The sequence below is a fragment of the Salvia hispanica genome, chromosome 4 (genome assembly GCF_029641045.1).
Source record: "Salvia hispanica isolate PSC_SH4W2 chromosome 4, Shi_PSC_v1, whole genome shotgun sequence".
Taxonomy (NCBI): Eukaryota; Viridiplantae; Streptophyta; class Magnoliopsida; order Lamiales; family Lamiaceae; genus Salvia; species Salvia hispanica.
In genome coordinates this window covers 56,552,536-56,579,003 of record NC_142695.1, presented here as the reverse complement: position 1 = coordinate 56,579,003, position 26,468 = coordinate 56,552,536, and the positions used below count along the sequence as shown (strand labels likewise).

At 33.4% G+C, this 26,468-nt stretch overlaps 6 protein-coding genes and 2 pseudogenes across 6 annotated transcripts; 1 reads left to right on the top strand and 7 right to left on the bottom strand.

Moving 5' to 3' along the window:
- Positions 1 to 5,545: 5,545 nt before the first annotated feature.
- On the top strand, positions 5,546 to 6,599 carry LOC148929622 (uncharacterized). Its single transcript, XM_089057450.1, has 2 exons — positions 5,546 to 5,692; positions 5,872 to 6,599. Exons 1-2 carry the CDS (start codon positions 5,576 to 5,578, stop codon positions 6,241 to 6,243), a joined length of 489 nt encoding a protein of 162 aa, XP_088913576.1. The 5' UTR covers positions 5,546 to 5,575; the 3' UTR covers positions 6,244 to 6,599.
- On the bottom strand, positions 6,383 to 7,685 carry LHCA3 (PSI type III chlorophyll a/b-binding protein). Its single transcript, XM_048095799.2, has 3 exons — positions 7,491 to 7,685; positions 7,349 to 7,410; positions 6,383 to 7,051 (listed from the first exon to the last, which is right to left on the bottom strand). Exons 1-3 carry the CDS (start codon positions 7,629 to 7,631, stop codon positions 6,436 to 6,438), a joined length of 819 nt encoding a protein of 272 aa, XP_047951756.1. The 5' UTR covers positions 7,632 to 7,685; the 3' UTR covers positions 6,383 to 6,435.
- A 2,186-nt stretch (positions 7,686 to 9,871) lies between these two features.
- LOC125195488 (F-box protein At2g23160-like) lies at positions 9,872 to 11,041 on the bottom strand. Its single transcript, XM_048093633.2, has one exon. It carries the CDS (start codon positions 11,039 to 11,041, stop codon positions 9,872 to 9,874), a length of 1,170 nt encoding a protein of 389 aa, XP_047949590.2.
- Positions 11,042 to 12,871: 1,830 nt separating this feature from the next.
- On the bottom strand, positions 12,872 to 14,057 carry LOC125195487 (putative F-box protein At1g33530; annotated as a pseudogene).
- Positions 14,058 to 16,169: 2,112 nt separating this feature from the next.
- LOC125195486 (F-box/kelch-repeat protein At3g06240-like) lies at positions 16,170 to 17,081 on the bottom strand. The gene has a single exon (XM_048093631.2). It carries the CDS (start codon positions 17,079 to 17,081, stop codon positions 16,170 to 16,172), a length of 912 nt encoding a protein of 303 aa, XP_047949588.2.
- Positions 17,082 to 18,627: 1,546 nt separating this feature from the next.
- On the bottom strand, positions 18,628 to 21,135 carry LOC148929621 (putative F-box protein At1g53550; annotated as a pseudogene).
- Positions 21,136 to 21,154: 19 nt separating this feature from the next.
- LOC148929620 (F-box protein At5g49610-like) lies at positions 21,155 to 22,288 on the bottom strand. The gene has a single exon (XM_089056958.1). It carries the CDS (start codon positions 22,286 to 22,288, stop codon positions 21,155 to 21,157), a length of 1,134 nt encoding a protein of 377 aa, XP_088913084.1.
- A 1,113-nt stretch (positions 22,289 to 23,401) lies between these two features.
- On the bottom strand, positions 23,402 to 24,517 carry LOC148929619 (F-box protein At3g07870-like). The gene is given in 1 exon segment (XM_089056957.1): positions 23,402 to 24,517. A coding segment is annotated over 1 exon segment (1,116 nt).
- Positions 24,518 to 26,468: the final 1,951 nt, after the last annotated feature.

Genomic DNA, 26,468 nt, shown 5'->3' with positions numbered 1-26,468 from the left:
ACATAACATATGAAGAAAAATAAAATAAATGAAGTAAACGACATAACGCCATTCATGTTTTTATTTTTGTTATTCATACACAAAATGACGTATTTCTTGAAATAAATGTGTGTTTAATTCTACACAAGTCAAACTTTATATTTTGGTATTTGACATTTTTTTATCCAAGCAAATTATGATAAAAGTATCAAAAGGTTAAGGGTCTTTATTTTATTATGTGCATTTTCATAAAAATATGTGATTTTTATTTGTAGAAAGTTGCCCTAACTCACAAGTGCAAGTACTTTTCATACTTTTGTGAGATGAAGGGAGTATTTATTAAGAATTTGGAGATCGTGACATTTTTGTGAATATTAAATCTCAAATTCGTTGCTAAAAAATATTTATTAAGAATATGTGCAAACTGTATATTTACCTTGTAAAATACCGAGTACTCCATAAAATTTAATTCAAACCTTAAAATTTCTTAGCGCCTATCAAGGGTAAATTGTATGTGTATGACAAGCATGAATACCATATAAATTTATTTGAAAACTTATAACACTTTGTTTTTATGTAACTCTATCATATCTCCTCTCATCTCCCTTGTCCTCAATTGAAAAGTTAGAAGAAGGAAAAAAAAAATAATAAATTGGCACATGATACTAGTGCAACAAAATTGTTGTTATATTTGGAAGTACTCGTATTACTTTCTTCTACAAAAATTTTAAAGTCTGTTTGAGTGGTGAAATCAATATCATTTTATCAAATAAACTAAACTGTGAATCCTTATAATCAAAAAATGGAATTTACCGATGATTTTTTTATGAAAATATTTTCATAGTCATTTTATCAAATAAATAAACCAATCTATAAATGCTCATGACAACCAAAAAATGGAATTTACAAACTGATTTTCCGACAAAAATATTGTCATTAATTAACTGGTGCAAGTACGTGCACCAATATAATTTTTTTCTCTCATTTTTTCCCAAATTTATAGAAAACCTCGTACCACTATAATTGTATATTCATACTTATGTTATCTTGCTTCATAATTGAAATATCTACACTCTTCCTCACCATCACAAAAACTATAAATTAAGTATTCCGTTACTTCGTACTAAATAGCCTATTTTTGGGGTTTTGTTTTTATTTATTTGTTTATTTTGGGAAAATAGGCAACTGTAGTCTGTAGTAGTCCCAAATTTATTAGCGCTACAAATTTACAACAAACAAAACTAATATTAATTACAATTACGATTGCTGTTGCCTATTGGTTAAACGTTCTATATACTATTAATTATACTCTTGTTACATGAAATTTGGGCCTAGAATTAGAAACATCAATTACTCCTGAGAAACTTTAAGTACTTATTTAAACAAATTTAATCCTTTTCAAATACATAGGTAAAAATAGTAAGTATACTCTTATTACATCAAATTAAGCTGTTCAAAACAAATTATGATTTTCGTTTCATACATTAATCACATTTGTTTCCATAAAAAGACACACCATGATTAAACTAAATCGAATTTTTATTGATTATAAATGAATTAATAAACTTAATTAAAAATTAAAAAATCTAGTTAGGGTTAATAGATCCTATTTCAAAATGGATCCCCGGTGCGCATTCGGGTGTGTAAATTTATCGGACCATAAAATGCGGGGAAACCATAAAATAAGGACAAGTTTGTTTGTCAGTGCGGCCTAACCCACCAATCAAGAGTGACTACAATGATACGCAGCATTTGTCGATTTCGCAAAATGGTACTCCCTCTGTCTGGCGATCTTTATATGTCGTTTTTGGACATTTATCGACACTCCAAAATAGTACGTAAAATCCACATTTTTGTCGAATACAAATTAACTTTTCATCGGTTTTATCAATATACCAAAATACCAAATTCAAAATGCATTTAAATTGGTAAAATATATTTTTTTACAATTAGTAGTATATATACAATGTAGTATGACTATATGCGCGCTAAAAACAAATTTTGGGTTAAGAATTTATTACTTTTTGTTATAAAAAGTGATGGGTTAATTACAGATTGGTGTGAGCTGTTACATTTGTGTGTTTGATAGCATTAAGGAAATTTGAATTAATAACAACCTTCCCATCTTCCCATCCATTTTTTTTGTTTCTCATTCTTATATTTCACTTACATTTTTCATCCATTTAAATTTCTTATGCTTTGGTTCAAGTTCAAAACTATCAATTGAAATCCACTATATTCAATTAAAATATTTTTAGTTTTAGTTTGCAATGGTGTATTTGAAAATGGAGTGCTATAGAAGTGGACTTCATCAATTTATTGGGAGTGGTATAGTAAATTTTATTTACTCAATAAATATCTTAAAAATAATGTTTACATAAGCAGATTAAAGTCAGAAGAAAATTCCAAATTACGGATAACTGACTGAAGCCGTTATATTGGCTTGACAACCTACTTTTTAAACGGAATTCAAGGCTTTGCCGGTGAGATAAAGTAAACACATATGTAACATTTAATTTGAAAAAACCTATACATACATGTTTACATATACATATAATTTGATATCTTAAATCAAGTAGAAATTGCACTCTACTAGAGTAAAATAGGAGAGACAATTAAGGTCTTACTGTTTCATAAAAGTGTTTCTATTTTAAGAAATGAATCAAATCGAGCGATATTTAAAAAAAAAACTAAAAAACTTATGTAGAAGATAAAATTTTACAATTATCGTCACATATAACTAGCACGATGTGCATATTGTCACAAAAGTCGTTACTTTACACGAGTTTTTATTAAAAATGCGCCGCAACTTGTAAATGCATACGTGTGATTGATTCGGAATCGACTATAGCTCCCATGCGCCCTTAACATTTTAGTCATGAAACCGTTATTCGCACCAACTATATACATAACTATACTGAAAATCGGCGAAATTCTTGGAAATGGATATATTCACCCGTCCATAAATAATTATCCTTTTTTTTTTTTGAGTCGCCCATAAAAATTAGTCATTTTCCAATTTCAACCACATGAACAATTGTTTTTTCTCTTTATCATTTTTTATAATTTACCAGTTTTGTATTAAAACTCGTATGGCAGAACTATTTTGCAATTGACTATACAATATAATATTGATTGAAAATATAAAAGGCCAAGCACATTAATGCAATCCTACACAATCCTACACACATAATGTATATTCAATGAAATACAAGTTGAAAAATGGGGGATGAGCTCTCACAAAAGGTGATTATTAATGAGGAGATGAGCCACAATTTAAATTTTTGTGAGAGGTTAAACCAAGGTGAAAATTTGTGTAGGAAAGAGACAATCTCAGCTACAAAGCCCTCACGGCAACCTAGTCCACGTATATGGCCGCATGCACCTCTCTCACCAAACGCATTTACGCTCGCACACACATAAAACCACACTCACTCTCTCATTTCACTCACTCACTCACTCACTCACTCACTCACTCACTCACTCACTCACTCACTCACTCACTCACTCTCTCTCTCACTCTCTCATCTCTCTCTCTCTCCCTCTCCTGATCTGTCCAATGGCTCCAAGAAAAAGTGAGTCCGGTGCCTCCTCTTGGTTGGAGATCGGAAGCGGTGTCGATGGGGAAAAGAACGAGGCTGCAGCCGCGGCCGTGAGCACCGAGGGCGAGGAGCGGCGCCAGGAGGCGCCGCCGGAGGAGAAACTCCCGAAGGAGGAGGAGGCGGCCGCGGAGGCAGACCCCAGCACCTTCCAGCTCCCGTACCCAAGGCCGCGGATGCGGTGGACGGTCGAGCTGCACGACCAGTTTGTCAAGGCTGTTGACGAACTGGGTGGCGCGAACAGTAATTTTTACTTTTTTTTTCTCTCTCTTACTTTCTGTTTAGTAAGCAGGAAAAAAGACTAGTAGAAGCTATGTTTTTGAAAAAATATTGAAAATATATTTTTTAAGTGATTCAGATCTTTATCCTGCTTACTGTTTCGTAAGCAGAAATAAAGATTGGTAGAAGCTATGTTTTTTATAAAAAATTGAAAAAATAATTTTAAGTGATTTAGATCTTTGACAAGGGTTTTGTAAAAGAGGAAAATTGGAAATGAAGCTTTTATAGTAATTTTACTTTGCTCTCTACTTTTATGTGATGTGACTGTTTTTTAAATTTTATTTGAGAATATATAACTTAAGTGATTTAGTGACTTCTGAACGTTGATCTACATAAATCTGAAAAATCTGAAAATAAGAAAAATTGCGCCTTCGCCACTACATTTATGTCATTGCTGGTGTGTAATAATTTCTTTTGTTAAAACTTGTTTTTTAAAATATTTATGTGTGAAGATTGTTGATTTAGTTTGGAAGGCTAATCTCTTTTTTTTTGTTGAAATAATTGGGAAATTTGTTTCAATTTTTTGCAGGAGCTACACCTAAACTAATCCATGCCTTGATGAAAGTTGAAGGGATAACTCTCTTCCACCTAAAGAGCCATTTGCAGGTTTTATATGCTCATTTTTATAATTTTCTATGTTCTTATCTTTATTTTTACTACTCTAGCTGGATTACACACTATAATACATAACTCTTGTGTGTATTAAAAACATTAATGAGTACCATGATTTTTTCACACAATTTTGCACAAAATGCAAATGATTGCAATGATTTCAAACTATATGATGGATATAAGTAATTAATGTTGTATTGAGTTACTTAACATAGCAACTTATTAAAATTTACAATTTTTGTTACTTTACTTTTGAAATCATAAATAATTTTTTTTTTAAATTTTGGTATAAATTGCAACAGAAGTATAGGCTTGGAAAGACTGGAAGGAGGCTCTGGAGAAAGGATCTGTTACCTCCCAACTATTGTAAGTTCATAATATTTACAACCTTTTTATTATCATCACCCATTTCCAATTTATAACACAATTTTGAAATCTTGATGTAAAAAACATTTACATGAATTTTGTGCAGTGTATAATATCAGTCTATTTTTAGTAAAATTTAAGTAGAAGACAAATATACATGTGCACTAACTGTGTATGTGCAATAATCATTGTGCGAGTATTTTCCTGAAAACCAGATCTATTTTAATCATGTATGATTTTGTTCGATATCATAAACAACAAAGATTCATTTGACTATATTCTTGACAGTTTTTCAAAAATTTTGTGATGTAAACCAAAAATCAATTAAATAAATTTATGTTATTATTATTAATAATATTATTTGTTTGGACTTATTAGTTGAAAGAACAGACATGGTGCCACCAGTGAACCAGCAGCAAGCTGATGAACCTTCCGTTCAAAGCGCATTTAATGTGAACGGGTAACGACGTTTTACTTTATTCCTTCTATTTAATCTCGATTCGTTCGGGATAAGATTCGATGCTCCACTTTTTGTATCTCGTTGACTCGTTCTGTACAATTTTATTTCTTTTTAATTTCAATTTTATATGCATTAGTCGAATTTCGTATTCATTATCTAGAGTTTATTACATCAAACTATGGTATATAACTAATTATTGTTACTTAATAGTTTTCATAAATACCATTTTAAAAAAATATAATTAGTTATTTACGTATCGATACCATTTTTGATATCGACAATGGTTAAACTGAATCTCATCTCCGATCGCTCAATCCTAATGATCCTCATGTTTGGTATGTGCAGGAGCAACGTGTCAGGAGATGAGGCACTTAGCGATCTCCATCTAATGGTCGAGGTACTACGCCTCTTATCTATATTTCCGAATAATTTATCAGAAAAACTATGAAGTCTGGTTAAATTTCAGTCTGTTTCGCAATTTTCAAAATAAGTCAGAAAAACTATAAAGTTTGGATTCGTTCGCAATCCAAATTTTATTTTTGTATATTCATAATTTAACACTACTATTTTCACCAGCCTCAGACTGCACCGCCGCCGCCGCCGACAGGAACAGAACTACCACCGGCACTGGGACCACTAACGGCACTAGGACCACTACCAGCACTACCGGCACCAGCACCAGCACCCCCGATAAACAGTGTCAAATACGAGGATGTAGCGGGACCTTCTCTACTGCCTCTCTTTCCGGCGAGTAGGACCGCGATGGAGTGGCCGGAATTCAACCAAGGCGGAGCACGAAGAGCGCTCGAAAACCCCCCCACCATGGATGACTACCTCAACTATTCCGCCGACTTCACCAATCCCTCCTTCAACACCTTCTTCGACGACGTCGCCACCCTCCCCACCCCCAACCCGGACTTCTTCACCGCCCCGCCTACTTTTCCTTAAATCTGTTCGTGTCCGTGTCGTGTCCGTATTTATGTTCATTTTTATTTCAGTGGCATTTAAACTCAACTCATAATTTAGCCTTTTTGTTGCTTGTCATATGGAAAGATTTACATATGTGGAATTGATAATGCTACAAAGATTGAAATAAAAGTAGTCTCATTTCACAATTCACAAAATAAATTATAGCAAAGTTTAGTGGAACTTGAGGCTGGTGAGGACATTGTTGTTCACCGGGTCGGCCAGATGATCCAGGAGGTTCTGGTACGGGCCGACCCCGGTGACCAAAGCCTGGACGAAGTAGCCCAGGATTGCCAGCATGGCTAGCCTCCCATTCTTCACTTCCTTCAGCTTCAAGTCATTCAAGGACTTTTCGTCCTTCCCGAACCCTAAGGGGTTGAAGAAGGGGCCGCCAGGGTAGGCTGGGTTGCCTGAACCCCCAAGCCCCTTCTCCAGCCCCAGGAAGTACTGCTTCCCCATGGAGCCCGGATTGTACCAGTCCTGTAACCTCCTGTGCTCCGCGAACCCCATAAGCGCCATCTCCAAGACGAACAAGGTGTAGTTGTCGGCCCAGTAGTTGTAGGTCCCGGCCGGGGGAATCACTCCCGTCTGGAACCAGGGAAGGGCGGTTTCCTGAGGGATCAGGCCGGCCTTGCCGAGGATCTCGGGAGCAATTGACCCGGCCGCCCCAAGCATGGCGAAACGCCCGTTGATGATCTCGCCGTAGGCTAGCCATTTGGGCTCGATGAACCCTCCGGTGCCTTCCGGGTCCGACAGGCCCAACGGGTCGAACCCGTAGTCGCCGGGGAGGCTGCAAGAAATATTGAGTAGTTCTTGCCTTGATTAGTAACTTCAACTCAACATTCATCATATTATAACATATGATGGATTAATCTATGGATTATACTTTATTACTAGGGTCTATGGTAAATTGGACCTTTACTAGTATTTAATAGGTGCGGTCACGGAAATTTATTTATGTATAAGCTATATATATTCTAAATTTGGAATTCGGAATTTAAAGACAATAATTTTTCTAATTTTTGCAATTAAATATGGATTTTTGCACAACGATGCACACAAAATATCGAAAATTTGAAAATCGCACCTTCCATCCAAGTAGGAGAGACTTTGTTGGGATGCGAACCAGAGTTGGCGGTTAGCTCCTTGCTGAAAATTCGACATACGAAAAGTCGTGGTGAGATGTGATTGATAAAATCGTGTTCGTGTTAGTGGTCGTGTTGACTTACCTTGACGGGAGGAGTGGAAGCGGCCTTGACGAGGAAGGAAACCTTTCTCGAGGAGCGGAGGGGCGTTGCGCCGAGGATTTGCCTGGCGAGCTCAGCGGAGGTGGAGATGGATGAAGAAGAGAGCAATGCTTGTGTAGCCATTTTTTGGGATTGGAAATTGATGAAGAAACAGCTACAAGCAAAGGGAATTTAGTAGCACAAACACAAGCATCTCAAGCCTCAAATATGGCCACAGAGATTTTTGTGGGCCCTAAAAAATGTGGTTGCTATAGACATGAGATAGAGTTGGGATTTTGGGATCAAATGGGAGTGTCACAACTGGCATATGATTTTGATAATAGTAGATATTATTTGGATTTCACGTCGTTTATACTCTATAGTCTATAGGTATGGAAAATGAAAATACTTTCATCTGATCTATTTTTTTTCTTTAAATTTGTGGTTGATATGAAAAGAGTTTGATATTCTCTAATTTGTCTTGAAATACTTCACTCAAAACAATTAATCTAGAAATAATTCTCTAATTAGTCTTGAAATAATTCAGTAAAAATTACTCAAGATGATAATATATGTCAAAATTAAATACAATATGTCAATAAAACCATAGTGTTTTAATTATATCATTATATTTTATGTAACACTCAAAATATAATGACATCATTTAGTCAAAAATAATTTCGTTTTGTTATCATGTTATATTTAATTTTTCTATATTACATTCAATTTTAGCCATTATGGATAGTTAAGAAAAAAAAAAACTTAGTATAATTTTATTTCAATTTATTTACAGAAATCAATGAAAATTAGTAATTTAAATCGAATTATTTCTAAAAAAATACAATATTTATTTTCTGTGAATAATTAATGTACTCCATATAATTAATGTACACGCCCACACCTTTGGTCCTTATACAATATTTTCTGTTAAGCAGGCCCAGTCCAATTTTGTTTGTGAGGCCCAATCCAATCTTATAAAAATATGGGGTTACAATTTTTTTTAACTTAAAATTAACTGATAACATCGATAAAATGAGATATTGACATCTAGGGGAGTGTTATATTGCTAACTCAATACTTAATTGCTAACTACAACTCAATTATAGTCATTAGATATTCAAATTAAAGGCCTAGATGATCAACCACGAAATATCAATACGATCAACAAAAAACGTCAGTAAGGCCATGTGATTAATTCCAAAATATATCAATAGGGGTATTAATGTCAAGTTAGTTATATCTAACTTTTAAAAGAAATCTCAAAATTTTAAATTCATATAACATATATCAAATTACAGCTAATTTTATAAGGGTTCCAACGATATACTACACGCATATGTTCCGACGTCAAAATTTGAAAAAAAAAATCTAGAATTTTCATATTTTTCGTACACAGTTAATGTCAATGGAGCTAAGATAATATGTCAACATAAAGCATATACAATGTCAATCCTAAATTGTGTTGACATTATCAAAGCATTGTGTTGATATTTTCAAAACACTATATTGACATTTTCATCCAAAACCCTAATCTGGAGTTTTTTTTTTTATATTTGTCGATTTAATTAATAAAAACGAAAATTACACGTGACAAATTGTAGACCACACGTTTTCTAAAGTTATATGGCCTTAAATTAGTTGCAGTTAACAATTAAATTAGTTGATCACTTCCCTTGACATCTAATATCATAAAATTTTAAAAAGTTGGGTTTTTCCCACGAACTTAAAATTGGCAAATAATATCACGAACTTTACCCCAAGTTTGTTTTTTCCCACGAATGAAAAAAATTTATGTTATATTAATAGATTGAAGAACAATTTTGAGGGTGTGCTTCAAGAAAAACTATCTTCAAAAATTGAAAAATCTGAAGCTCTCAAAATTGTTGTCGAGAAATTATGAAAAAATATCCGTATCATAATATTATTTGTGGGAATTTTTTCATTAATGGGAAATAACAAACTGGGGGTAAAGTTCATTATATTATTTGTCAATTTCAAAGTTCATGGGAAATATCAACTTTATAAAAGTTTGCATGATATTAGATACCAATATCCCATAAATAATTAATGGATTCGAGTGAACTGTGAATAATCAAACTCATTCTTCCTACACTTCTGTAGGAGATTAGTACTAATACATCATCTCTTGTGTCTACCAACAAGAAAGTCACATATGTTTGCTACCTTCAACATATTTACAGAGTTATTGAATTACATATGAATATAATATTAGCGCATCTATCTCTTAATAAAAACATATCATTAGCTGAAAAATTAAACATTTTATAAATAAAGATCTAGTAAAATAAAAATTATAGGGCCCCTATTACATAAATAAAGAAGCAAAATCTTTGAAAGTACATGAATCCAAGGATATATGTTGCCTAATAAAAACTTAATGACTTGACATTGGGAATCCCCATAGCTGCAAGCGAGAGAAAGCTTGGGATATAAGTGACGATGTTGTAAAATTTAGAGTCACATCGGTCAAGAAGACCATTGCTCACAAGGCATTCATTAGTGCTTTTGTTGTACGTAAATACTTGATTACTTGTATTCACGGCAAAAAACAAGTCGCCATTTGCAAAAGCTTTGAGCGGGAAAACAACTTCTCCTATTTGTGGTCGTTCGATCGTATATGCCTTTACCCAAGAATTCGTATCCCCGTAGATGTTCATCGACCAGATGACGATAAAGGGATATTTTATACTATCGCATAGACATAGCCGATCCTCCAAAACACATAGCTGATAGTCGCCTCTCACACACGTCCAATTCCTATTATGTTCATTACTATTGTCACGAGGAGGAAGAGAAAAACTTGTAAAGAGCTCGGTTTCAAGATCAAAGCAACAAACAACAATACTCTTCTCCAAATCTGACCAGCGAATATGCCAATTAGATGCCAACCCTAATGCCAACCAGTGAAGATTTCCATTAAAAAATACTCCAACATTATTCTGAGACACTATAGAGCCGCATGTTGGCGCTACTGCAATGCTTCTCCAACACCCTCCTCCTCTTCCTAGAGTGTATACATGATACGACCTATGATTTTGATTACCGCATAAAATCTTGTATTGTCCACTTATTTTGCTCACTCCAAATCCAATTATGCATATACCTAAAGGAAGACGAGGAAGCTCGATATATTCACTTGTAAATGGATTGCATACGAAGAGAATATCATCATATCCATCCCAGGCTAAAAGCAAACCATTAGCTGAACCAACTACCAAACGTTCAAGACGAGTAATAGAGAAATAGTATTGATTTTGAGGAGGCAAGCCGAATTGGTAAAGTGGCTTGCAGGCCTCATCGCAGACGGCAAACCCCATGTCTCGATGAACGAAAGCCAGGCCTGGTTGTGGAGTACACAACATCTCAAAGTCACCACCTTTTATCAAATTGCGGCATGATTTGCAAACACAATTGCACCTCATAATGCATCTAATCGAAAGTCTTCTAAGGATCTCTATCGTCATCTCTTGCGGTAGATTTGTCAACAATTTCTTCTTCTTCTTCATCTCATACTCAGAATTAGCGATCTTCATCAATAACAATAACAATAACAATAACAACAATTGCAGTAGTTTTGGATTATGAAATAAATATCAGAATGTAAAGGATTAGCAGATGAAGAGAGAAATATTATTACAATCGATTAATCGAAGGGAGACGATGTAAATCATGTTAAGTAAATCTCTTTGTTACTCTACACATCAATTTAGTATCTCTTAGGATTTTGACGAATCCTTTATAAATTTTGAGACATTCCTTGTTAAATTATATGAAATATTCCTTGTTAAAATTTTGTATATTTACATTACCATAATTAATTTAATTTCCATATATTAATATTTTTACCTAAATTGTGTTTAATATCAAATTAACTAAGAATGTTTATCTCATCTATCTTCTATATTCCAATATTCCAGCCAATGCTTTATTATAGCTTGCGTATATTTTCATCATATAAATAAAGTGTTGTGATATTTAATTATTTGTGCGATTATTAAGATTCAATTATTGTCAATCGAAACATATTGCATAAATAAATTCCAGCCAATGCTTTATTATAGCTTGCGTATATTTTCATCATATAAATAAAGTGTTGTGATATTTAATTATTTGTGCGATTATTAAGATTCAATTATTGTCAATCGAAACATATTGCATAAATAAATTCCAGCCAATGCTTTATTATAGCTTGCGTATATTTTCATCATATAAATAAAGTGTTGTGGTATTTAATTATTTGTGCGATTATTAAGATTCAATTATTGTCAATCGAAACATATTGCATAAATAAATATGTCGATTAATGTATAGCCATATTTGCGGCCACCATAATTCGGAATCCACGGTTCAGGAACCGGCGGTTACGGTTTTGGAAATTGTTGAACCGGAATCGAACTGCGAGGGTGTTTCACGGTTATGGTTATGGTTCCGGTTCCAAAACCTCTGGTTTCGGTTTCAGTTCCGAACCGGCAGTTTTCCGACAGTTTTTCACAGTTTCGAACCGCTGATTTTTTGCGGTTCCGGCTTGGTTTCACAGTTTTCCGGCGGTTTTTCACGGTTCAGGTTTGGAACCACCCAGAACCGGTGTTTCCGGTTCGGTTTCGGTTGGAAAAATTTTGAACCTGAATCGAACCACGGTTCAAAAATCGACGGTTTCGGTTAGGGTAAATTCTCACGGTTTCGGTTCGGAACCGTAACCGACGATTACAGTTTCGGTTTTAATCGCCGGTTCGGTAAACCTTGGACATGTCTAGTTCGAAGGTCAAAGCAACATACAAATGGATTGTTTTTGAAATCATATTTAAACGAGTGAAGAATACCGTTAAAACATACAGTATAATTATGAGGCACACAAAGGTTGTGCAAACAACTAACACGGAGATTTTTCTCAAAATGATATTCAAGCACAACTTTAAAAATGGTATTCCTCCTAGAGTGTATGCATGATATGACCTAAATTGATCACCTATATTGGCAAGTTAATTCACTTAAAATCCAAATGAGCAATAAGTATAGGCAAATCATGAGAAGTTCTCAAGAATCATTGAATTGCGTATGAAGAGAATTGTAGCACATACATCCCTCAACTAAAGCAAACCATTAGCTAAATCAATTTCAATTAATACGATTGTGCGCACGATAGGGAGGAGGAAGAGGCAAGTCAAACCCGAAAAGTGGTTGGCCGGCCTCATCGCAGACTGCCTACCACATGACTTGATGAACGAAATGTAGACATTGCAAACTTTCTTCCTATTGGATGGCACCATGATTTACAAACACACTCGCACCTCATATAACAACCTTAAAATGTAAAAATATTACACCAATCTTCAAAAGTACAGCAACCTATTAACATGTTTTGCCTAATTAAAACTTAATGACCGGACATTTCTAAGGCCTATGGTTCTGAGCGAAATCAAGCTTGGGGAATATATAGCAACATTGGACGTAAAGTAGGAAGCAATAATGGAAGAACAACTACTGGTGAGTGCTTTAGTATTTGCTTCCGTGTTTTTGGAGTTGATAAATAGTCGCTTAACGGCTACGAACACGAAGCTACCATCCGTTGCGAACAACCGGTCACCATCATTTGCCAAAACTTTGAATTTATAAGCAATACCACGATAAAAATCGTAATATGACAGAGAAACGTGTAGGAGGAACTTATATTCTTTTATCCATGAATTCTCGTCCCCATAGCTGTTCATCTTCCAGACAACAACATGATTACTATTTAAAATATCGCATAAACATAGCTGACCCTCCAAAATGTATAGATGATTGTTGCCATATGGATTGCCACCATAATCATGTGGTGGCGAAAAACTAGTGAAGAGCTCAGTTTCAATATCAAAGCTACAAACCAAGTCATTCTTCTCGATATTAGAAACCAACCAATGAAGATTTCCGTTCAGAAATTTAGCACAATCACCTCCTAGTGTAGGTACACCCGGTGCTGTTGATGCGATGCTTCTCCACTCCCGTCCCGAACTTCCTCTTCCTAGAGTGTATACATGACCTCGAACTATATTGATCACCACATAAAATTTTATACAGTCCACTTAATTTGCTCACTCCGAATCCAAAAAAGAAACCTGCCCCCATCAGAGGAGGAAGCATAGCATACTCACGAGTCATTGGATTGCATACAAACATTTGTATAGCATATTTATCATGATCCCACACAGCAAGCAAACCATTAACTGAAGCAATTACAACGTGAAAATTCCAACCTTCAGGAAAACCAAATCGGAAAAGTGGCTTGGAAGCCCCATCGAACACCGTGTACTCTCTCCTGTCCCGATGAACGAAAGACAAGCCTGGTTTCGAAGTGTACGACGACGCAAACTCATCCCCCTTAATCAAACGACACCATGATCTACAAACACACTTGCACGTCATAACGCTTTTAATAGAGAGTCTTCTCAGGATATCACTCACCAACTCTTCCGGTAGATTTGCAAACATATCTTCCATTGTTGTTACCGAAATATCGTACCATTTCCCTTTAAAAAGTTTGTGATCTTCATTAATACACCCAAGTTCCATTTCCATTCCAAAAAGTTCGTTATCTTCATTAATACCTACGTAACAAAATTGTGCTTAAATGAAATATATAAGAAAGAGAGTATAAAGTTGAGGAGATAGTAAAACATGTGAAAGTGGTTAGAAATGTCACATATTTGACTGATGTGAATTTAAAAAAATAACAATTTTTTAATAGCACGGGTTTTAATACACAATTTATAAAGTAATATACTCCCTTCGTCCCATTTTGATTTCTCTCAAATTCAATTCCAACTTTCGTCTTCACAGAAAATCGTGGAAAAAAAATCGAAAGAGGCAAATACTGAGAGTATAGAGAGAGGGACATACCTTCTGATCAGAGAGAGAAGGTTTCAAACAGTGGTGTTTTACTGTTTTGGGTGATTAAATATATTGGCTTTGCTTTAAAATTTTATAAATAAATAAAAAAATAGTGTGTAATAAATGAAAATAGTAGGTTCACGAAATTTGGTTACCAGCTGATGCAATTTATTATTATAATCGAAAGGAATTATGGAGAATACTACAATGATATATTTCTAAAATTATGCAAATCTATAGGTATAAACAATACTGGTAATAAAAGATAGGAGGCCCAGATTTTGACGATTTTGCCCCTAAAATCAGTATACAGAATCTGTATAATGATCCACACTAAATAATACTCTCCCTCCGTCCCTAAAAGTAGACAATATTTGTAATTCCGAAATTGCATTATTCACAGCGGGTAAAGTAAAAAAAAGATAGAAAAAAAAGTGATTGGAGTATTTTTAGTGAGGAATAAGACCCTCATTAGACGGAAAAAAATTTCTTTAAATAAAATTGGTCAATTTTTAAGGGACATCCCAAAATGATAAATATGGTCTATTTTTAAGGGACGGAAGGAGTACTATTTATTATTCTCTCTGTCCTGACTGTCCATTATTTAAAGAACCATTTTGCCATTTTAGATTGTCCACGATTTATAGAACTATTTACTTTTTTTATAACTTTTATTACGCGGACCCCACGTCCCACCAACTTTTACCCTGACAATAACATATGGAACTAATACTTTAAATGAGTTCCATATTGCACTCACTTTCTCCAATTTTTTTTTTTTTTTTGACAAAGTCAAATAATTTCTTAAAATTCGTAGCTAATCAAAATGTATCTTCAAATCGTGGACGGAGGAGTACTCCATGTGAATTAAAGGCATTCTAATATTCACTTCTCTAAACTCATAATGTTTTTATTTTTAAAAAAAGGATTATAGGAAATGGCCTTACCATGAACAATTGTTCAAAATCCGGAGCTTGGCCCGTTTCAATATATTAAGTAGGCCCACTCCAATAAAAATATCCAACAAGTGAACATATTACATATATATAGATTAATATCGTAGACGATTATTAATCCATACCCATATTACTCATTAATTACAATTAAATAAATAGTAGTATCCTGTATATTCAATTAAGAATAAGTTGATTTTTCTCGTTAAAGGGAATATCGACTATTTATCCACTCCAAAAACACCTAAGCTCTTGGGGCACATGCTCTTCTTCTTCAAGAATTCACTATTTATATCCCAAAATTTCTTTCGCTTATGACTATGGAGATTCACAATGTTCGGGCATTATTTTTTACTAGGCAAAATGTATTCATATTTTTTTTTTTTTTTCACTTTTCATAGATTTTCATACTGCTCTACATTTAAGTAGGTCTTTATAAATTTTTAAACTTTTGTTTTATTAAATCCTTATTGTTTGGTGAAAAATTTTATTTTCATTAAATCGTTATTGTATTGTATGGTCTTCTTCAACTATCCTATTCTTTTAAAAACCCTTTCTTCATTTGTCCTTGAAAAAAATATTGGGTTGTAAACTTATAGCTGTCTTGTTTACAATGCCATTTTTTAATTGACCATGTATTGATCATTAGGTGAATCAATTATATGCACAATATGAGAAGGTTGAGTTTTTTCTCCATACTAATACTATGAAAATACACAAGTAGGATATGAGGAAAGACATGTTAAATAACAGAAAATTAATAATTTCATACATAAAGATCTAATAAAATAAAATATTTAAAAATATAAGGTCACTATTAAAAGCAATAAAGTACCAAAACCTATGAAAGCACATGATCCTTATAAAAACTTAATGACTTAACATTGCAAATCCCCATAGCTGTGAGCGAGAGAAAGCTTGGGATATAAGGGATGATATTGTAAACATGATCGTTGGAACGGTCAAGAAAAGAATTGTTCACAAGGTATTCATCAGTGTTGTGGTTGTAGGTAACTAGTTGATTATCTGTATTAATGGCAAACAACAAGTCACCATTTGCAGAAAGTTTGAGCGGGAAAATAACTTCACCGATTTGTGGTCGGTTGATCCTACATGCCTTTACCCAAGAATTCGTATCCCCATAGTTTTTCATCCACAAGATCACAATTCCAGTTGATTTTAAACTATCGCATACGCATAGCCGACCTTCCAAAACACATAGCTCATAGTCGCCTCTCACATGGCACCAATTTTTCACAGGATCATTACTATTATCACGAGGAGGGAGAGAAAACTTTGTAAAGACCTCGGTTTCAAGATCAAAGCAACAAACGAAGAGACTCTCCTTCAAATCAGATGCCAACCAATGGAGATTTCCGTTAAAAAATATAACATTTCCCCAAGGCATTCTAGGGTAGAACTTCGGCCCTGCAATTCTTCTCCAACAGCCTCCTCCTCTTTCTAGAGTGTATACATGATACGACCTAATTTGATCACGGCATAAAATCTTGTATTGTCCACTTATTTTGCTCACTCCAAATCCAGCTATGCAGCCACGCTTAGGAAGACGAGGAATCTCGACATATTCCCTTGTAATTGGATTGCATACGAAAAGAGTATCATCATATCCATCCAAGAATAAAAGCAAACCATTAGCTGAACCAACTACTAAATGATTGTTACAAGTAGTACTTGAACAAAAGCTGAATTGGAAAAGTGGCTTAAAGGTCTCATCGCAGATCGCGAACCCCATCTCACGATGAACGAAAGCCAGGCATGCATTTGATGTTGTAAAGTCACCGCCTTTTATCAGATTGCGCCATGATTTGCAAACAAACTTGCACCTCATAATGCATCTAATCGGAAGCCTTCTAACGATATCTATCGTCAACTCTCGCGGTAGATTTGTCAACAAATCTTTCTTTCGCAACAGTAGTTCATTCGTCATTTGACACTCTGAATTGCAGTAGTTCAAAATTTGGATGAAAACATTGCTTAATAAAGAGTATATTTAAAACAAATGTTCATTTAAAATGAGCTAATCCTTGATTTTTCTAAAGAAATGTAAAATAGATTAAATGAAAAATCGAAAGAGGAAAATCGTGGGACGTACCTTTTTGGGTTTCAATGGTGTTTTGGGTGATTAACATAACTTTTAATTTGGTTTATAGGATTTGAACATTTTTATAATAAAATAAAATAATATGTAATAAATGAAAATGGTAGGTTGACGAAATTTTGTAACAATCTGAATCGATCTGATACAGTTATTATTATAATCGAAAGGAATTATGGAGAATAAAGATATTTACATTCTTAAGTTATGGCAATCTACAAATTACTGATCTCTAGAATTATGAAATCAAATTGTTTTTAAATTTGTTTTTACGAACAAAACATGACTCACTTAAAATTCATAAATAATTCTAGGATGATTACTTTAATTAATTGATTTTTTTGGTGTAATATCATTAATATAAATAATATGATAGTACTAAACGATATACAAAGCAAATTAATCGTATATTTAATAAAAAGTTAATGAAAGATGTACAATACAAAATAAAATAAAATAATTGAAGATATTGAATGCAAAGTAAATAAATTAATTAAAGATATACAATGCAAAATAATAATCTATAAGTGTGGGAATTATTATCACTTAAAATGTTGATGATATTATACTTAAATAATTTGGTAGGTTGACTAAATTTGGTAGCAATCTGATACGATTATTATTATAATCGAAAGAAATTATGGAAATTTCTGAAACATACTCCATCTGTCTAAAAAAAAATTGTCTCAATTGTATGCAACACATATTTTAATGAGAAATTTGTAAAATACTAAGAGAGAAGAGAAAATAGATAAAGTAAGAGAAATAGAGAGAAAAAGTTGGTAAAGTATGGAAAAAGGAGAAAAAATGAGTATAATACGAGAAAGAAACTTTTTGTTTTAAGTAATATGACTATTTTACGTGGACATCCTAAAATAATAAAATTGAACTATTTTTCATGTACATGGAGTAGTGTAAAAAATTTACTAATTAAATCCTATTATGTCATAAACATTGTCTCAAAATCATGACCCACTAAGCTAATCCCTGATTTTCGAAAATTATGGAAAAGTGATTGAAGTGTCCCAATTATTATATACTAGCACTAAAAGATCTCACCTGTTGAGTTGAGGTGCTTTGCAAATTATAAACAAAAAGATCATGCAAATAAACTAAAAACACATAAGAATTTATTAAAAAAAAAAAATAGTACACAAATCACCCAAAGTATAACAACCTATCCCTATGTCTCAACAATAAAAAAAGACTGAATATTATGAAACCCCATAGACATGAGCGAGAAAAAGCTTGGGGTATAAACAACAATGTTGGAAGAATAACGTTGTTCGGAACCAACATATGTCACAAAATCTTTTGTGTTTTTGGAGTAGATATATAGTTGATCATTAGATGGGAACGTAGAAAAACGATATGATACTGCAAATAACAAGTCACCATTCGCGAGAACTTGGAGCACGTACATAAATGGATACACATCGGGTAAGGTGAAGCTATATTCCTTTATCCAAGATTTCTGATCCTTGTAGTTATCCATCTTCCAAATAATAACACGTGTTGCCAATCTAAAATATCGCATAAATATAGCCTATCCTCAAAACTATATAGCCAATTATTGCCATGCGCATTGCCACTATAATCCCAAGGAACTGAAAAACTGGTAAAGAGCTCACTTTCCAAATCAAAGCAACTGACCAAGAATTTTTTTTCTGAATCGTATGCCAACCAGTGAAAATTTCCATTAAAAAATACAGTACAATCACGAGCCAGTCTACATTTGTTTGGCGCGGCTGCTGCGATGCTTCTCAACAACGTTGCACCCTGTCCTGGAGTGTACACATGACATGAACTATTGGTATCACTGTATAAAATCTTATACTGCCCACTTATTTTGCTCACTCCAAATCCAAAAAAAACTAGTACTTGACGTCCTAATCGCAGATAGAGGAGGAAGCTCGACATACGCGCGAGTCATTGGATTGCATATATATATATTTTAGCCAGTGGATCCCACACCGAAATCAAGCCATAATATGAAGCAATTACAACACGATAGCTAGTCGAAGATGATTCCTCGTGAGAAGGCAAACCGAACCTGAAAAGTGGGTTGAAGGCCTCATCGCGGGCCGTGTACATCATGTCCATGTCCCGGTGAACGAAAGACAGGCGTGGTTCTGTAGTATATGCCATCGCAAACTCATCCCCCTCTAGTGGATGGCGTCATGATTTACAAACACACTTGCACCTCATAATGCTCGTAACTGAGAGTCTTATGAAGATCAGCGTCGTAATATCTTCGAGCAACACTTGGCAAAAAAATTAGTGATCATCATTAATAGCTACACACAAGCTAGATGCGGATGAAAAAAAAAAATTATGAGATTGGAGACGATTAGCAAGTGAAGAAAGAGCTATACATAGATTTTTAATAATCCTATTTTGAAAGGGAAACGACATAAATCATGTTAAGTTTATCTCTCTTGTTTTCAAATTATCAATTTTATTCCTCACTTATCGATAGCGACAATATGTTTCTCGATATATCAATTTACTCCTTTTGTGTCGTAGCGTAACAAATTAAGTATGGGATTAATACTTAAATAGTTATGTATTTTGTATCGTATGATAACAAAATAAGCGTGCGATTAATTAGCATTTAAATCTTTAACATTATTGTATTTAAATATTTTCTCACAAAACGATCATGACTAGTAGGAGTTGAATCTTGTAGTGAGCCATCAATAATCCTATTCTGAAAGGGAAACGATATCAATTTACTCGATATTATTACCGTGGAAGTGTATTTATGGATTATAGAAATTCAGATAAAAAAATTTCCAAAAATTATAGAAAATAGATTAAATTGTCCCAATTATTTATATATTTGTGAAACATGTCCCAATCTTTTGGGAAGGCCCAATTGTATTTTGGCCCACCTCCTTAAAGCCCGAATTTAATCTGAATTGCCTAATGGTTGGATCAATCGATAAAAAAGGAAATAAAGGGTATTTTCATGAGATGGAGTATTTTTAATTATATACTCATAGATATTAATATTATGCATTAGTAGTTTTTTAAATGGATGAAGTCGAAATTAAAAGCTATATATGAAAATAAATAAACCAAGTGAGATTAGTGATGCGTTTCTGATTTATATTAGTATTTTTTATCAGAGAATCAGTTATATAATAATTAATTGAGTGTTGATGTAGACCTTTTTGTCAAAATCAGCCATGTAGGAGTATATTATTTTTATAAGCTGTTAGTATTATTTATTAGAAAGAAAGATTATTATATTGTTTGATTATGAGCGTGTGCTTGATTCAATAATTATTATACTATGATTAGTTGAAATAATTTTGAAATAGATTTGTTTTATCTTTTCAAAGTTAAAAATTTAATTTTATTATGATTTTTAACCTCAAAATCATGACCCAATAAGCTAATCCCTAATTTTCGAAAATTATGGAAGATATATATTAAATTGTTCAAATTATAAACATATATGCAAATTATAAAAGATAATGTAAATAAACTAAAAACACATAAGAATCTATAAAAAAAATAAAAAAAAGTACACAAATCACCCAATAATTATGTATATATATGCACTAAAAGATCATGATGGTGTTAGGTGCAAGTATGTTTGCAAATTATAACTGAAAAGATAATGTAAATAAACAAAAAACACATAAAAATCTATTAAAACAAAAAAAAATCATATACCAATCATTTAGATTACAACAAACTATTCATATGTCTAATAAATTTAAAGACTGAACATTATGAAACCCCATGGAGGCGAGCGAAATCAAGCTTGGGGTATAAAGATTAATGTTGGAAGAATAATTTTGGTCAGAACCAACAAAAGAAGCAGGTTTCGCTAATTTTTTTGTGTTTTTGGAGTAGATATATAGTCGATCATTAGATGGGGCCACAGAACAACGAGCTGACACAGCAAATAACAAGTCACCATTTGCGAGAACTTGGATTACGTACAAATGTGGATACACTCCGAGTAAGGTGAAGTTGTATTCCTTCACCCAAGAATTAGCATCCCCATAGTTATTCATCTTCCAAATAATAACATGCCGCCAATTTAAAATATCACATAGAAATAGCCGACCCTCCAAAATATATAGCCTATTGTTGCCATAGATATTGCCACTATACTCACTGGGAACTGAAAAACTGGTAAAGAGCTCAGTTTCCAAATCAAAGCAGCAAACCAAGAATTTTTTTTCTGAATCAGATGCCAACCAGTGAAGACTTCCATTAAAAAATACAGTATAATCACGAGCCAGTCTACGTTTGCCTGGTGAGGCTGCTGCGACGCTTCTCCACAACCTTGTGCCCTGTCCTGGAGTGTATACATGACATGAACTATCACCATCACTGCATAAAATCTTAAATTGCCGACTTATTTTGCTCACTCCAAATCCATAATACTGAATACTTTGAATCGTGGGTAGAGGAGGGAGCTCGACACACTCACGAGTCATTGGATTGCATATAACTAGAACTCCAGCCCATGGATTCCATGCCGAAAGCAAGCCATTATTTGAAACGGTTACAATGCGAAAGTCGGCAATAGATGATTGATTTTGAGAAGGCGAACCGAATCGGAAAAGTGGCTTGAAGGCCTCATTGCGGACCGTGTAACCCATGTCCATGTCGCGGTGAACGAAAGCCAGGCCTGGTTTCGGAGTATACGACTTCGCAAACATATCCCCCTCTATCATAATGCGCCATGATTTACAAACACACTTGAACGTCATAATGCTAGTAATTGGTAAATTTCCCAAAATCTTTATCATAATATCTTCCGGTAGATTTGCAAACAGATCTTCCTTCGTTGTTACAAAAATATAATTAATGATCTTCATTAATAGCTACACACTAAATGTGGATGAAGAAAAAAATATGAGATTGGAGACGATTAAGCAGGGGACGAAAGAGCTATATACATATTCTTAATAATCCTATTTTGAAAGGGAAAAGATATAAGTCATGGTAAGTTTATCTCTCCTGTGTATTTCAATTTACTCGATTTTATAAGCGTTAAAAGAAATTCAATTAAAATTATAATAATTCTGAAATTATGGAAAAGAGATTAATTGTTTCAATTATTTATATAAATATGTGTAATATGGCTCAACGATGTAAATCATGTTATTTATCTCTCACACTCCTTTTGAGATAATAACGGTTTTAATAAATAATTAGTAAAAGACTAAAAGTACTAATAAGCTATTTCGAGATAATAACGGTTTTAATTTTACAATTTGTAGTATTTTCTATAAAAAAAAGTCTATCCGATCTATAAGATTACAATGAGATTTAATTTTTAATTAGATAACATATCTAATCTAACTAGAATACAACAAATCTATATATCTTTAATCAATCTTAACATCATCTTGAACAAATTTAATCACGTATTTATGAGATATATACTCATAGATTGATGCGTTTCTGATCTATATTATTTCCTAAATCCAAAAAAAATAGTCACATTATATCGATTTAGAATATCAACAAAAAATAGTTTCATTTCTAAATATGAAAATTTTATCTATCATACTACACCTACTTTTTTTTTTCTTACTTTATATACTCTTTTCATTCGTTTTTATTTTATCAGTTTCTCATTAAAACTTGTGCTGTCTATAAATGAGTCTATTTTTTTATGGACGAGTATGTTTTATTAGAGGATTACTTATTTATTAATTTGAGTGATGATGTAGAGCTTATTATCAAATTCAACCATCCATATTATTTTGATAAGCTATTAAAATTATCTATGAGAAAGAAAGAGTATGATATTGTTTGATTTTGCGCCTGTGTTTGAGTCCATAATTATAGTAAATTTTGTTATAAATTTAAACCTTAAATAATAAAGGGAATGAAAGTCTTGATACAAAATATTACAAATTTTAAAATATATATTAAAACAAAAAAAACAGTACACCAGTCACCAAAAGTTCAACAACTGGACATTATGAACTTAATATCTGAACATTATGAAACCCCATGGTAATGAGTGAAATCAAGCTTGGGGTATAAACAACAATATTGGAAGAATAACATTGTTTAGAACGACCATATGTCATAATATCTCTTGTGTCTTGGGAGTATATAAATAGTCTATCATTAGTTGGGAACTTAGGATTTACATCTGCAAACAACAAGTCATCATTCGCAAGAACTTCGATCACGTACAGATATGAAGACTCTTCACGTAAGTAGAAGCTATATTCCTTTATCCACGAATTCTCATCCCCATATATGTCCATCTTCCAAATAATAACAGTTTGCCAATTCAAAATATTGCATAAACATAGACGACCCTCCAAAATATATAGCCCATTGGTGCCATAACTTTTGCCAATAAAATCACAAGGAACTGAAAAATTGGTAAAGAGCTCTGTTGCCAAATCAAAGCAACAAACGGAGAAATTTCCTCCCGAATCACATACCAAACAGTGAAGATTTCCATTAAAAAATACAGCACAATCACAACTCATGCTACGTACGCCTGGTACGGCTACCGGTGCGATGCTTCTCCACGACCCTGCGCCTCGTCCTAGAGTGTACACATGGCATGAACTAGCATCACCCAATAAAATTTTATACTCCCCGCTTATTTTGTTCACTCCAAATCCAAAAAAGAGAGTATTTGTAGGCGTAGATAGAGGAGGGAGCACGACATACTCACGAGTCATTGGATTGAATATGAACAGAGTTTTAGCGTATGAATCCCACACCAAAAGCAAGCCATTAACTGAAGATATAATAACATGACCACCAGAGTGAGAAGGCGAACCGATTCAGAAAAGTGGCTTGAAGGCCTCATCTTAGACAAAGTATCGCATGTCCATGTCCCGATAAACGAAAGTCGAGCCTTGTTTCGGAGTATACGACATTGCAAAGTAATCCCCCTTTATCAGATGACGCCATGATTTACAAACGAACTTGCACCTCATAATGCTCGTAATCGGGAGTCTTCCCAAGATCTCTATCTTAATATCTACCGGTAGATTTGCGAACAGATCTTCCTTCGTTGTTATCAAAATATCTGTCCGATTTCCTTTGGAAAAATTAATGATCTTCATCATTAATAACTTCGCACTAATGCAGATGAAAAAAAAATTTGTAGACGATTAGTATACATCAAATTACTCTGTTTTTATCTTCCTTTAATAGGTGAAGATATATTTGTTTTTATGTATAACAGAAATTCAGTTAAAATAAAATAATTTATGAAGATTATGGAAAATAGATTAAATTGTCTATGTATATATGTGAATTGTGAAATATGACCCAATTATATAACAAATTAACGTTAATGTAGAGCTCATTTTCAAATTCAACCATGGATTGATAAGCTGTTAGTCTACGTTTTCGGAAAGAAAAGAGTATGATATTGTTTGATTATGCGCGTGTGCTTGATTTCCTAATTATAGGAGGATTAGTTGAATAAATTATTAAACAGATTATATTTATTTTTTAAAGGTAAAAAATAATTTTTATTATAATTTTTAACCTAAAATAGCTAGTGGGTATGAAAGTCTTCATGCAAATTAAAATAGCACAAATTTCAAAATTAATATAAATTATAAATAGTACATATAAGATTGATAAAATAAAAATAAATTGTTGTTGTAATTTAAAGTAATAAATATTTCCTTATTAAGAAAAAAATGATTTCTCCTTTTGAATTCGGAAATAAGATTGATAAAAGAAAAATTAGAGATTTACTTAACATGATTAACAAATTTTCCTGTTCATAATAGAATTAATCTGTTATAAATAGAATTAGAGGGTTAGTTTTTTCTTCATTCATTCTCGTTTCTAATCCGATATTTTGGTAATAATGGAGAAAGATTTGTTGACAATTCAACCGCAACCATGGCGTGCTTTGATCGAAGGGGGTGACTTTGCAACATCGTATACTCCAAAACCATGTCTGGCTTTCGGAAATCAAGACATCGGGTATGCAGTCTGTGACGAGACGTGTGAGCCACTTTTGCGATTCCGCTTGACCGAGCCAGATATTTAAGCCAGGTTGTGATTGATGCGGCCAATGGTTTGCTTTTGGTGTGGGATAAAAGCCATAAATATCATTATAATATTTATTTCATAGTCAATCCAATTACTCGTGAATATTTCGAGCTTCCTCTTGTGCTCACAAACATGCATATATTTGGATTTGGAGTGAGTAAATTAAGTGGACAGTATAAGATTTTATTAGGTGATCGATGGATACCTCGCCATATATACACTCTAGGAGGAGAAGGGTTGTGGAGAAGCATTGCCGAAGAAATAGCAACACCTAGAGTGGCTATAGATGGTTATGCTAAGTTTTTAAATGGAAATCTTCACTGGTTGGCATCTGGTTTTATGAACGAACCCTTGGTTTGTTGCTTTGATCTCGAAACCGAGCTCCTCACCAGTTTTTCTCCCTCTCCTCTAGAACATCATGTTTATGACCGCCGCAATATGCTATGTATTTTGGAGGATTCACTATGTTTATGCGATAAGTCAAGTAATTTGCATGTTGATATTTGGAGGATGAATGATTATGGAGATGCAAATTCCTGGGTAAAGAAATATACCTTCGACCAACAACCATATATTAGTGAATCTGGTAGACCGGATATCCCAAATAATGTTTTGCCGCTCAAAGTTTTGGAAAATGGTGACTTGTTGTTCACAGTGAATACCGACGTTCGACTATTTATCTACTCCAAAACCGCAGAAGCTATTAGGCCATATGGTCTTCTTCAACGATCCACTCATTGTTATTTTTCCAACATTGCCGTTTATACCCCAACCTTTCTTTCTCTCAAAAGCATGGGAATTGACAATGTTCAGCCCTTAATTTTATATTAGGAAATACATATTCATTCTACTTCAATAAATTTTTTTACTAGTTTTTGGGTTCTATATTTTAGATTTTGTATCTTATTGTTATTTAATCAATTTCCATAATTGAAAGGTTGTCCAACAAGCATTATCAAGCTACATAAAACTTTGAAAGTTAAAGGCTTGACAAGTACAACA